Genomic DNA, 14,131 nt, shown 5'->3' with positions numbered 1-14,131 from the left:
ATATCCTCTATGATGCTCTTGTGTCATTTTTAGAGTACCAACAGAGAAATTCGAGTTTTTTCTGGCATTGATTTTTGCTACTGAAGAGATCAACATGAACCCTTATCTTTTACCCAACATGTCTTTGCTTTTTTCCATCCTTGTTGGCCTGTGTTCTAATACAATGACAGTAATTGATTTACTATATTCACCACAAGCAAATTTTTCAATAATTCCTAATTATAAGTGTGGAAATTCTATATGTGATGTATCACTTATAGGATCATCATGGAGTACCTCTATAAAAATGACAACCCTTTTCACATCTCCAAAGGTGAGACAGAGTGGTACAAATTAGAGATAGCAGCTTGTCTATGCCAATCCCAAGCTTCTACAAAGAATGAATGGGCAACTTGAGTTGGTGTGTGCCAATTTGTATCTTCTAAAGGATTAAGAAATCACTTTTTGGTATGTCACCAACATTTCTTTGTATTACAAAAATAAATGAATTGATGGGGGGCAGAAATGCAAAACTTTTGTTGAACATTCAGACTTGTCATAAATATTCTAGAATCCAACTCAACATTGACAGGTTTATCTAGCTGTCTTCTGTAGGAGGTCTGGAAGGTGAGTAATAAAACTCATATCTGTGAATGAAGTTTCTGCCTATTATATTCCTCACATTGCTTTCTTTGTTTTTTATCCTTCAGATTTTCTTTGGACCATTTCATCCTCTCCTGAGTGATAATGTCCTATTTCCCTATGTCTACCAGATAGCACACAAGGATACATGTTTGCCCAAGGCCATGGTCTCTTTGATGCTTTATTTTACATGGACCTGGGTAGGGCTGGTTGTCTCAGATGATGACCAGGGGATTCAGTTTCTCTCAGACTTAAGAGAAGAGATGCAAATAAATGGAGTCTGCTTAGCTTTTGTGAATGTGATCCCAGATAACATGCAATTGTACACAGCAAGGGCTGGAATATATGACAAACAAATCATGGCATCATCAGCAAAGGTTGTTATTATTTATGGTGAAATGAACTCTACCCTAGAAGTGAGCTTCAGAAGGTGGGGCTATTTAGGTGTACAGAGAATCTGGGTCACCACCTCACATTGGGATGTCACCAAAAGTAAGAGAGATTTCAGCCTTGACCCCTTCCAAGGGACTGTCACTTTTGCACAGCACTGTGGTAAAGTTTCCATATTTAGGCATTTTAGGCAAATAGTGAACATTTCCAAATATCCAGTAGACATTTCTCAGATGAGAACAAAGTGGAATTACTTTAACTGTTCAGTCTCTGAGACCAACTTTAGCTCAATGAATTATTATTTATTCAACACTACAGTTGAGTGGTTATCACAACATAAATTTGACATGGTCATGAGTGCAGAAGGTTACAATTTATACAATGCTGTATACGCTGTTGCCCACACCTTCCATGAAATTCTTTATCAACTAGTAGATTCTCAGCCTGTAGGTGAACTCAGAGGAATATTCCGTGACTGTCATCAGGTAAATTATCTTACTTTCCATTATTCTTAAGTCCTTATATTTCTAAATGGCCCCACAAGTGTTCATATGAACTTGTCAGGGACTCTTCTATCAATACAAAGATTTATCAAATCTCCCTAATATGAATATTTTATGTCAACAAATCAACTTCACAAGATTAACACTCAATGGATGACAACTATTTGTATGTGAAGTAGTTATTTTCGTGAGAATGTATGTCAACATTTTAACAAATGTGTTTAATATTGGAAATAGTCACTGAAAATGTTATCATAAAATCCTTAAGTGACAACTAAAAATAAATTTCTTTCTAGAGACATAAAATATGTATTGATAAATGTCATAAATAATTATTTATATGAAGTATCAATGTTGACAAATAAGGACTGCTTGATGTTAATAATTTTACTTTTATCTCTTATATGTATAATGTATTTGCCTGATATGCATTCCCTCTATTCCTTTCAAAAACTTCCAATCCTCTCACTGCTTAATTACACAACTTGTCTCTTTTTAAAAATAATTTTTGCTACACACACATACTCAAATTAACCCACACACACTTAAGCAAAATCATCCCTTTGGACAGTTTCCATGCAAATAACAAATGTTCAGATCTCTTTCACTATGTTATTATTTGATAACATTTCTTCTATTTGCACCATGAATAATGCATATGAAGTATAACAAAATGTAATTATACATGAGATATCTTATATTAACTAGATAGGATATCATCAATATTCTTGTCTTTTCTGGAACACATTGAACATTACGGGTCATTCACAATGTCACTTTGCTTTACTGGATAAGAATAGGTAATCATTTAATGATGTATCTCACTTAGATGGCTTCTTTGCTGAAGAACAAGGTATTTACTAACCCTATTGGAGAGCTGGTGGACATGAATCTGAGAGGAAAACAGTGTGCAGACTATGATATATACAACATTTGGAATTTCCCACAAGGCTTTGGATTAAAGGTGAAACTAGGAGGTTATTCCTCCTATTCCCCACAGAGCCAACAACTACACATTTCTGAAGACTTAGAGCAGACCATGGGAGCAACACTGGTGTGTACACATCATTTTCATTCCTTGCAGTACATCTGTGCTACAAAAATGTGTGGGATCAGAGTAATGGCTTGGTGGTTAACAACAGTCTCTGCTTATGGGAAGAGCCCAAGCTCAGTTCACACAGCTCTGTTTTTGATGATTCGCATCTTCCAATATGTCCAGGTCATGGTGATACAATCCTTTGGGGATCCATAGACACCAAGAGTTGTGTTTCAATTCACCTCATACCACAGAAACAGATATACAAAATAAAAACACAATATGTAGATCATTAAAATTTTGTAACTAGATAGAAACCATGAAATTTTGTGATTCTGTGTCAACATCTTTATAGCTTAATCAAGGATAGCCTGCAATTGTTTCCAGAAACATATTTCTAAATCCCAAACTTTCATTTAAAGTAAAATTTTAAGCCTGTGAGAGACTCCTACCACATGCATGCCCAGTTTTTTTTTTCATTCTGTGACTCTATATAATCCCACTCTGTTTTCTCCCCCACCCAATTCATCATCCTTGATTTTGATTTTAAACCCTTCGGGAGCAATGCATGCCTCCTAAGCAAGCCTTTTGGATGATTTTGATCAGGGAAGACACAATTTCTAATCTCTATAATCAAACTTGATACATACAATGTGACTCAATGTAATAAATATTGTAGGTCCTTCAACTTCATTGCAGGTATATAGAAAATGCTCAGATACCTGAATATGATATGTAATGTGTGATAATAGAAGAATATTTGAAACCTGTGTCTGTTACTTTGTTCGTTTTAGCTTCCGACTTCTACATGCAGTGTGACATGCACTCCTGGATTCAGGAAATTTCATCAAGAACACGCAGCAGACTGCTGCTTTGACTGTGCCTGGTGCCCAGAGCATGAGGTTTCCAATGAGACTGGTATGTGTTTGTGTGCCGAAGACGTTGCTGAAATGGAATATCTTCTCCTTTCAAAAATAGAAAAGTCCTTGAAGGAAACTGAAGACATAAAATATGTGATTTTAATAGAATGATTTCTCTGATATCAACCATAATATGAACTCTGGGAGGAAATTGGACTGCCTTCCTTAACACATCTTGCTCACACAATGAAGGTTACACAATCTATGTTTTCCAAAAAAAATTTTTTTTCAATAAAAATTTTGCAGTCATTTTACACACCAATCAGAGACCCCTCTCTTCCCTCCTTCAGCCTTCCCCCCAACTTAACTCCATTCCATACAACAAGAAGGGAAGGCCTCCCACGGGTAGGCACATCCAGTAGAGGCAAGTCCAAGCCCTTGCCCTGGCTCAAGGCTTCACGATGTGTCCTATTATAGTTAGTGAGCTCCAAAATGGCCTCTCACGTATCAGATGGATTCTGTCCTTCCTCCAGGGGGCCTCAAAGCAGATCAAGCTACACAACTGTGTCATGATGCAGAGAGCATAGTCCAATCCCATGCAGGCTCCACAGCCAATGATCCCACTTTCTGAGTTTCCACACGTTTGGTTTGGACATCCCTGCATATTTCCCCATCATGGTCTTGATGTCACTGCTCATAGAATTCCTATTATCTCTCTTTGACTGGATTCCTGGAGCACCGCCTGGTGCTTGGCTGTGGATATCTGTATAGGCTTCCATCAGTTACTGGATGAAGACTTTTGATAACAGATTACTAGAGCAGACCAGTTCAAGCACCCTCACCACTATTTCTAGTTGTTCAAGCTGGGGTCATCTTTGTGGATTCCTGGCAACTTCCCTTGTACCCACTTTCTCTCTATCTCCATGACATTTCCCTCTATCATGGTATCTCTTTCATTGCATTCTCTCTCCATCATTTTTCCAGCTTGACCATCCCATTCTCTTATTTCTCATCCCCCATCCCCTACCCTTTATTGCCACACCTCACCCCCAGTTCACTAATGGAAATCTCAACTATTCCCCTTTCCTAGGGTGATCCATGCATCCCTCTTTGGGTCTTCCTTGTTAGTTAGCTTCTCTAGAGCTGTGGTATACAGTCTGGTTATCATTTCCTTTACATCTAGTATCCACTTATGAGTGAGAACATACCATCTTTGTCCTGAGTCTGGGTGACCTCACTCAGGATGAGTCTTCAACAGTTTCCTTCACATGATTAATTTTTTTCATGGTTTTCTTAGGTTTCTTTAAGGGAATTATTGATTTCTTCACATTTTTTGTTTGTGTTTTCCTCAATTTTTAAGGGACTTTTTTATTTGCTCTTTAAAGGCCTCTAGTATCTTCATGAATTATCTTTAAGGTTACTTTTATCTGCTTCTGCTACATTGTGATGTTCAGGTCTTTCTGTTGTAGAAGAGCTAGGTTCTGGTGATGCCATATTGCTCTTTATATTGTTATATGTATTCTAGCACTCATGTCTGCCCTTCTCTTCCTCCAACAGGTGCAAGTGGTGCCTGTGTCTAAGTGAGCTGCTATGGTCCACTCTGTGTCTGTGTCTTAAACTTACCTCTTGGTCTAATTGGAGCTGACAGATTCTGTATCTCAGGGAGCTGCTCTTGGTCCAATCTAAGCTAGGTGATTCTATGAATCAGGGAGCCACTCCTGGTTTTATCAGGGCTCTTCGTCCAGTCAGAGCTGACAGATTCTGTGTTTCAGGAAGCCACTCTTGGTCCAATGAGAGATGGCACTTTGTTTTCTGTGTCTCAGGAAGTTACTTGGGTCCCAGGCAGATGGATATTGGGGTAGGGTGGGGGTCTTGTAAATTGCAGGGTCTAATGGGGGCTTTGGGGGGGCATGGAGGAGCTTTCTCTGCTAGACTGCAATTGGGGAAGAGGTGGATAAGGGTTCCCAGGACTGGTGTGTCCAAGGGCCTAGATCCTAGAGGCAGGACTCACTGGTTGGGAGAAGAGCCCCTCACTCCAAAAAAATGTTTAATGAAAACCAGAAATATTTGGTAATTTATTGTACAAGAATCCTTTGAACACAGTATTGCTATCCATATGTCTAATCTTCCCTCACCATTTGTATGAACTGAATTTAAAACAGAGTCAGATGCCGGGCGGTGGTGGCGCACGCCTTTAATCCCAGCACTCGGGAGGCAGAGCCAGGCGGATCTCTGTGAGTTCGAGGCCAGCCTGGTCTCCAAAGCGAGTTCCAGGAAAGGCGCAAAGCTACACAGAGAAACCCTGTCTCGAAAAACCAAAATAAATAAATAAATAAATAAATAAATAAAAATAAATAAATAAAACAGAGTCAGCCAGTCCACATTATTGTCCACCTGGCACACAGCTTATCACTGATGAGGACCAGAGAGATTTTCAGACTCTTGTATTTAATGAAATATATTTAAGACCTTGAGGAATAGCTTACAGAGCAAAGCAATTACTGTGGAATGATTAGGATGAGTATTCAGATGCCAAGAATACACCCCAAGATGTGATAGTATTCTTCAGCAATGACATCCTACCAAGAGATAAGAAAAGTTTTCAGAATAGCCATAATCATGCATCTCATCTAGGTTGGAAAGTGCAGTTGGGAACAATAAGAGACTTTCTAAAAGAGAGGGAACTGAAGAAAAACACCTGATGATTGTCTTCTGAACTGCAAATACATGCACAGATGCATGTGTGCTTACACTAACATGCAAAAATCACTCACAAAATCACATGTGCACATTTATGCATACCATATAAACATAAGCATATATTTAATTTAAATCTTTTTTAGTTTAAAATTAATTATGTCCCTTTCATTTCGCCCTTCAATACCAGCATTAGCCTCACTTGAAACACAGTGACATATCTACTCAATTCTCAAATCAATAGCAACAAGACTAGGAAGGTAGATTAAATCCAAATACACTATATGTATGGATGAATTTTAAATACAGTGTTAAAAATATCTAAATTTTTATGTTGTAGCATATTCAAAATTCATGAGTTGTTTGGATTTTTTCTAATACATAGATGAATAGTGGCAAGAACCAAAGTAAACATGAAATTATAGATATCCACATACCATATGTCATTGAAATAAAACATAGTAGAAAAAGTACATGTCCTTTTGTCCAAATATTTATGTTAAATGTTGATGTTATGAATTTAAAACAAAGGGCATTTTGGTGCATAAGAGTACAGCTTTCTTTAATGGAAATATTGATTTATGCAAACAGTGTGTACCCGAGAGAATTGTCAATCATTGACTCTGTATGAAGATACAGACCAATGACACAAGCAAAACGCACATACATAGCATTGTATCCCCTGCCTTTGTGGTCTGGGCATGCTGTCTTAGTCAGTGTTCTATTGTTATGAAGAGGCACCATGAACATGAACATTATTTTTTGAGAAAAGCATTTAATTGCGGCTCACTGACACTATCAGAGGTTCAGTCTATTGTTGTAATTACAAGGACCCCAGCCACACACAGGTAGATATGGTTCTGGAGAAGTGGCTGAGTGTTCTCTTTCCAGATTCTCAGGCAGAAGGAAGAGAGAGACACTGGGGCTACTTGTGTTTACTCAGAAACCAAAGCCCATCGTCAATGACACACTTCCTCCAAAAATGTCACAGATACTCCCACAAGAATAAACCACTTAATCCTTTTCAATCATGCCTCTCCCTGGAGAAAAGCATAATAATCTAGGAGCCTGTGGTGGTCATTCTCACTCAAAATCCTATATAATGATCTCTGGTCCCCCTAGGCTCATAGGCACATCATAATTCAAAATACATTTTGTCCAAAGTTTAAAGTCCAGCAGGGCAAACTCCAAATTCTGCATCTCTGTGTCTATTTTAAAGCACTCTTCAGATCTCCAATATCTTTCTGTTTTGTGGATTGTAACAAACTACGCTCTCTTGGGCTGATTCATCACCCTGTCTGCAGGTATCTTGGCAGGTGCCTCATGACTCCGGCATGTCCAACATCTTGAGATCTCCAAAGAAATCTGTGCTTCACCTTCCCGGCTTCTCTCAAAGGCATCTTTTGGCCTCCATGTAGGGGCACCTTGGACAAATACCTGTCCTAGTGACCTTACTTAGCTATGGATGGAGGTTCCACACCTGCCTTCTTCTATCCTTTGCTCAAAGTCAGAACCATGTGACCAAATCTTCCAATGTTTTCTGCTTATTAGGATGTTCAAATACAGTTTTACCTGATTTTTATTTTTAATGATTTCTTTCACCAAAACCTAATGTATTTCATTTCACAAGTTGGAAGCTTAGCTCAGTGCCTTCTTACCTTGATGTTGTCATTTCCTTTATTCCATTTAGCAACAGGCTTTCCTTGAAATGTTTTATCTCTTTAAGCTCTGGAATTACCTGCATTACACTTCCTGGGGCTCCTTTTCTTCTCAAACCATTTGTTTAGTATTTTTCCATGCTCACCTAGCTCCTTTTAACTATGGATTTGAATAAGAGTGACAATTAATAATCACATAAGGAGGTGAATGTTGCTCAAGTTTTCCTGGTCTTGTCTGGCCCATGGTCAGGTCAAATATCTATCACTCGCCAGTCCCACAGCCTAGTAAACACATAGAGATACATATTACCTATAAACTGTTTGGCTGTGGCAGGCTCCTTGTTATCCAGTTCTTATATCTTCAATTAACCCATTTCTGTTAATCTGTATGTCACCACATGTTCTATGGCTTTACCTGTTGCCTTTACATGTTGCTTCCTAGATGGCAGGATGGCATCTCCTGACTCAGCCTTCCACTTCCCACAATTCTCTTCTCTGCTTGTCCACCTATCCTATACTTTCTGCCTGGCTACTGGCCAATCAGTGTTTTATTTATCAATCAATCAGAGCAACACATTCACAACATCACCAGAAAGTCAACACTAGATTGTCTTAAAATTTCCTCAGTTTTCCTAATTCAAAACTCTTCAGTTTGGTCTCAGGCATATTTTTGGACCAGAACAAGTAGGAACCACACTCTTAGTCAAAATATAAAGGAATATCCTCTGAGCCATTTTACTAATTTTTATGCCTATGAAACTGCATGAGTTTCAGAGGTTCCCACTGTTTAAATATCCCTCAGGACTGCTTTCCATGATCCCAATAGCATGGCCAATGAAGCCTTACTTAAAACATTTAACTGTTTTCCTAATCCCTTGTTCCAAAGGCCACATTTTGGCAACTAGAAGCATGGCTGGGCCTGTCACAGTAATATTTCACTCCTCCCTATTATTTTGGTCTTCGTGTGTGTTATATTACAGTGAAGAGACACCATAACCATGACAAGACTTACAAATAAAGCATTTAATTGGGTCTTGCTTACAGTTGTAAACCATTGTCATAATGTCAGGGAACATGTCAGAACAGAGACAGACACAGTTCTGGAGAAGATGTGTGTTCTACATACAGATCCTCAGGAGCACGAAGAGAGAGACATTGGGGTGTGCTTGAGCTTTTGAAAAATAAAAGCCCGTCCTCAGTGACACACTTCTCCCAATAAAGTCAAACCTACTACAATAAGAACACATATTTTAATCTTTTCAAATAGGTCCATTCCCTAGTGACCGAGCAAACATCTCTGAGCATATAGAAGCCTCTCTCATTTTATCCACCACACATTCACAGAACAAAGATCTGTAGATAATAAGTATAATGTTTGAGAATTTAACTGAGCTGTTTTTATTACCATTTATAAACCCTAAGAAACCAAGTATTTTTCTTATTTTAAAAACTTGCATAAATATGAAAGTTGATAACTGGAAATAAGAAGCTACTCTGTTCCCTTTCTGGTAAAGGTGAGGATTTCCATCACCAAGGATGGATTGCTACAGAGCAGCCTGACCTTGCTGCTCCATATAGCAACAAGGAAAAAATTATCAATGTGCTGGGCGGTGGTAGCACACACCTTTAATCCCAGCACTCAGGAGGCAGAGGCAGGTGGATCTCTGTGAGTTCGAGGCCAGCCTGGGCTACCAAATGAGTCCCAGGAAAGGTGCAAAGCTACACAGAGAAACCCTGTCTCGAAAAAACAAAAAAAAAATATATCAATGAAGACAAAAACAGTTATTGAGGCATCCTCTGATTAATACAGACACTAAAAGATTAAGACTATAATGATGGAATTTTTAATTTCCTTCTGCAGATGTGGAGCAGTGTGTTCGCTGTCCAGAAGATCAGTATTCCAACCCAGAGCACACACGCTGCCTGCAAAGACATGTCTCCTTTCTAGCTTATGAAGACCCATTGGGGATGACTCTGGCCTGCATGTCCCTGTGCTTCTCTGCCCTCACGGCTCTTGTTCTTGGTGCTTTTGTGAAGTATAATAACACTCCCATAGTGAAGGCCAATAACCGCATTCTCAGCTATATCCTACTGATCTCCATCATAATCTGTTTCCTCTGTTCATTGCTCTTCATTGGGCATCCCCACATAGTCACCTGCATCCTTCAGCAGACCACATTTGGAGTATTTTTCACAGTGGCTGTGTCTACAGTCTTGGCCAAGACTATTACAGTTGTCTTGGCCTTCAAGCTCACGACTCCAGGAAAAAGAATGAGAGGGATACTGGTATCAGGGGCACCTAAATTTGTCATTCCCATCTGTACCTTGATCCAACTCATTCTGTGTGGAATCTGGCTGGTCACAGCCCCTCCCTTTATTGACACAGATACACACTCTGAGCATGGACAGATTATCATTGTGTGCAGCAAAGGCTCAACTATTGCATTCCACTTTGTCTTAGGATACTTGGGCTCCTTGGCTCTGGGGAGCTTCACTGTGGCTTTCTTGGCCCGGAATCTTCCTGACAGATTCAATGAAGCTAAATTTCTGACCTTCAGCATGCTGGTGTTCTGCAGTGTGTGGGTCACCTTCCTCCCTGTCTACCACAGCACCAAGGGGAAGATCATGGTGGCTGTGGAGGTCCTCTCCATCTTGGCCTCCAGTGCAGGGTTGTTAGGGTGCATCTTTGTCCCAAAATGTTATGTTATTTTCATGAGACCAGATTTAAATTCTCTTCAAAAATTCAGGGATAAATCACTTTACTGATCCATTCCTAGTTTTAAGACTTTTAGATGACACTTAAAATATCTGTGTTCCATTTCCTTGGAGTGACCCTCTCTTCCATTCCCAGCTTTCATCATTTCCTATCCAGTTTATCAAGTTTCATAATGTCATCCTTGTTGACCTTACATTCTGGTGGTAATGTGGGTGAGACTTTACTGTATACATTCTGCTCTTCATAGTACACATATTTTCATAGGAATCTCCCTTATCTTCAGGCTTTCAAGATCTTTCCTTCCTTCTTCAATGTTCCCTGAGCCTTAGGTTGGGAGGGTTTTGTAGATGGATTGATTGCTTGGTTCTTCATATATATGTTGAATGGGAGGAATCATTCATAAATGGACCCTGTTAGTCTTTATTCCCACCTATTTTTCTATGAGTTATTCTGAAGAGTACTTTCTAGCAACTTGCATGCTAGTCAGTAGGGGAAAGGCTTCTACTTGGGCACCAGGTAGACTTTTCCTTATTTGATGACAGAAGTAAGTGTTGTCCCCTGGAATATCACCTCAGCAGCTGGTACTATAGAGAAATCCTAACCCACAAGCCTCAGGGATCTATATGGGAAAAGATGTGGAAATATTTAAAGAGGCAGAGGTAGTGGACGTCTTCATGGAATCATTATCACCTACAAATCAACAGGACTAGACAATCACATGAAATCACAACAGTGTTGGAAACATATATAAGATCTGCAGTGGTACCAGCCAAAAAAATATCACAGTACTAACAAGTAGACATGGACTCAAATCCAATCCATAAACAAGAAATAGTGTGTAGTTCTTGCCTTTTGCAAAAGAGACAGCATTTTCTAAAGTGGTGTTTCAATGGTTATTTCAACCACACTCCTGGGTCATGCATTTTGTTGTAGCTGGACACACAAGATATATTTCGTGTTTTTTTTTTTACTTTCTGTGTTCTGGGCAGGGGGCTTCTTTTTATTCTTTTTCTTCGGGCATTGGTTTATTTTATTCTTTTTGCTTATTTGTTATGATTTCCATTTGTGCTTTGTTTTGTTTAAGAGAGATAAGAAAAAATATAAAATTGGATTCAATGATATGTGTGTAGGATTGGGAAGCCATTTATAGAGGGGAAAATATAATAAAAATATAGTATTTGGAGGACAGATTTAATAAAAAGTAAAATATGAAATACATGTATGAAATAACTAATTGAGTATGTGTTTACATATAAATTTTAAATGAATTGCACTTTTGGGATGAGAGCAATTCCCTTAGATACACAAACCGTCTTACAAGAATCTCAGTATCAGGCACAGGAAACCTTTCTCTAGGTCATTTTTCAGGGGAATCCAAAATAAGCTCACAACCATATAAGCTAGGGACACGCATCTTGTTGCTTCCCAGAAATTGAAAATATGCCCTATTAATGAAGACACCACACACTTCAGATACAGATATGCAAGTATTGACATGGAATTGACTGGGAAGCCTCCTGCCTGAGGACCAGCTTTCAGAGTATTTGAAGCTGCTAAAAACTGCCAAGAAAGAAACACAATTATTATTTTTTAGCTAAGAATTTTTCATTCATTTTACACACCAAAGGTCCCCCTCTTCCATTCTCCTACCCCCCAGCCTCTCTCTCCCAACACCCCTTACTCCTACCCACAAGAAGGCAAGGCCTCCCATGGGGAGGCACATCCAGTAGAGGCAAGTTTAAGCCCTTCTCCCTGCCTCAAGGCTGCACAAGGTGCCCCAAAATAGGTAGTGTGCTCAAAAAATCCCACTCGTGCACCAGGGAAGGATTCTTATCCTTCCACCAGGAGGCCATCCAAACCTGTATCAGTGGTTAAGAGCACTGACTGCTCTTCTGGATGTCCTGAGATCTATTTCCAGCAACCACAGTGGGGCTCAAAACCATCTATAGTGAGAGCTGGTGATCTCTGCTGGTGTGCAGGCAAAAAAGTTGTATATAATAAATAAATAAGTAATAAATGAATAAATAAATAAATGTTTAAAAGAATAGAAATAAATGTAATTATAATTTTTCATCAGTAAAGCTTATGAACCACCATAAAGACTATCACAGCAAGATATATTCAAAGATGTGATTGTGGGAAAGTTATATTTGGGGTAACCAACACCTGTTTAGTCATCTTTAATTCATCCCTCAACAGAAGGGAATTTATGTTTGTTACTGTAAACCTAGCCAAGTGCCTATGATTAGTGATGTCTTAGACTCTAAGGGAGAACCAATGATTCCTATTTCCTGAATCAGTATAATTCTGGAAACTTATTCTTTTAAGCCTGGATAAGCATAGTCCTGGCCACTCATGATAAAGCTTCTTCTTCAATACACTGAATCCAAAGCAGAAACACCCAACTTATCAATAGGTGAGGAACTGGGACACCCAACACAATTTTACACACACACACACACACACACATGAAACATTTTGGAAAGGGGCAGAAAGACCAGTAAGACCTGGAAGACTAGGGTGTCTGCTGAGAAGGAGTGTTTTTTCTATGGCAATGAAGCTGAACCTATGATATCTTAACAAGTTTGTTATCTAAATACAGCATGCACAGTGAAAAGTAGACCTGACAAAGAGATGAGAGAACTCTGACATGTCCACACTTCTACAGGGAGAACTACAGTCAATCAATGATACTGAGAGATGGTGATTCCATCCTCTCTACAGATGAGCTCAAACTAGAAACAGTAACTGTACTCATCCGCTATTTGTATCTCTTTCTGTGTTGGTGTGCACGTCTCTATCTCTCTAGGTATATAAAAATAATGTTAAAGAGAGGGTTTGAATTTTAGATGGAGGGTAGGGACATGAGATGGGCTAGAAGGAGAGGATGTGGTGGAAATGATGTAAATACAGTTTTTCTGCATGAAATCCTCTTCAAGTAAAAATTTTAAAAAATCAGATTCCACAAAATATATTGTATAAAATGTCCAATGGAATAAAAAATGTGTATTTCTAAAAGGTGTTCTACTATCAAGGGAATGTAAATTAAAACTCTGTTAAGACACCATGTCATGCAGGACATCCCTGCACTGATTGATAGAAACTTTGAGTGTCCTAGTTCCCAATTAGACAGTCCTTCTCTCTAGATCCTAGGCCATGGGTGCCCATTCCATGCCCCTTCCCAACCCACCACAGCCTCAGAGATTGGGCCACAGCATGTTGCCCATGCCACCATACTCCACCATATCAGTGATCAGTGGGGCCACAGGCAACACCTGCACAGATAGGTGGAAGAGTAACAACTTGAACCAAAGGCCTCAAATACTCCAATTGTTGGAAGAGTGACCATCAGAACCAAAAGTCCCACCTGCACCAGTTGGTGGAAGGGCAACCACTGGAGCCAGAGACTCCACATGCACTGATTGGTGGAAGAATGACCATAGGAGCCACAGGCCCCACCTCCTCCAAATGGAGGAAGAGCCCCAGCAAATGGGAAGCAAAAAATCTCCTGAGGCCTCAGAAACCCCAGGAGTCCCAGGCCTCACCTGTAACAGTTGGAGGATGAGATGGGTAGAGTGTAGTATAGGAATACATTCAACAACAGAAGGAGCAACATGGCACCACCAGAAATGAGCAGTTCTACAATAGCA

The 14,131-nt window shown here is 39.4% G+C and overlaps 1 protein-coding gene across 4 annotated transcripts in view; it reads left to right on the top strand.

The window, feature by feature from the left end:
• Nucleotides 1–11,317, top strand: part of LOC131900981 (vomeronasal type-2 receptor 116-like) — a 29,622-nt gene extending 18,305 nt beyond the window's left edge. For 2 of the 4 annotated variants that reach the window (XM_059252284.1, XM_059252283.1), the window contains 5 exons: nucleotides 34–313; nucleotides 690–1,496; nucleotides 2,344–2,568; nucleotides 3,345–3,468; nucleotides 9,627–11,317. In XM_059252284.1, coding sequence (XP_059108267.1) covers nucleotides 34–313; nucleotides 690–1,496; nucleotides 2,344–2,568; nucleotides 3,345–3,468; nucleotides 9,627–10,531 — 2,341 coding nt within the window. In that variant the 3' untranslated portion in view covers nucleotides 10,532–11,317. Of the gene's footprint in view, nucleotides 1–33; nucleotides 314–689; nucleotides 1,497–2,343; nucleotides 2,573–3,344; nucleotides 3,469–9,626 lie in introns of all 4 variants that reach the window. The other 2 variants (XM_059252286.1, XM_059252285.1) reach the window with 2 other exon arrangements.
• Nucleotides 11,318–14,131: the final 2,814 nt, after the last annotated feature.

Source organism: Peromyscus eremicus, unplaced genomic scaffold (assembly GCF_949786415.1).
Source record: "Peromyscus eremicus unplaced genomic scaffold, PerEre_H2_v1 PerEre#2#chrX_unloc_1, whole genome shotgun sequence".
NCBI lineage: Eukaryota > Metazoa > Chordata > Mammalia > Rodentia > Cricetidae > Peromyscus > Peromyscus eremicus.
This window is presented reverse-complemented; position numbering and strand designations above follow the sequence as displayed.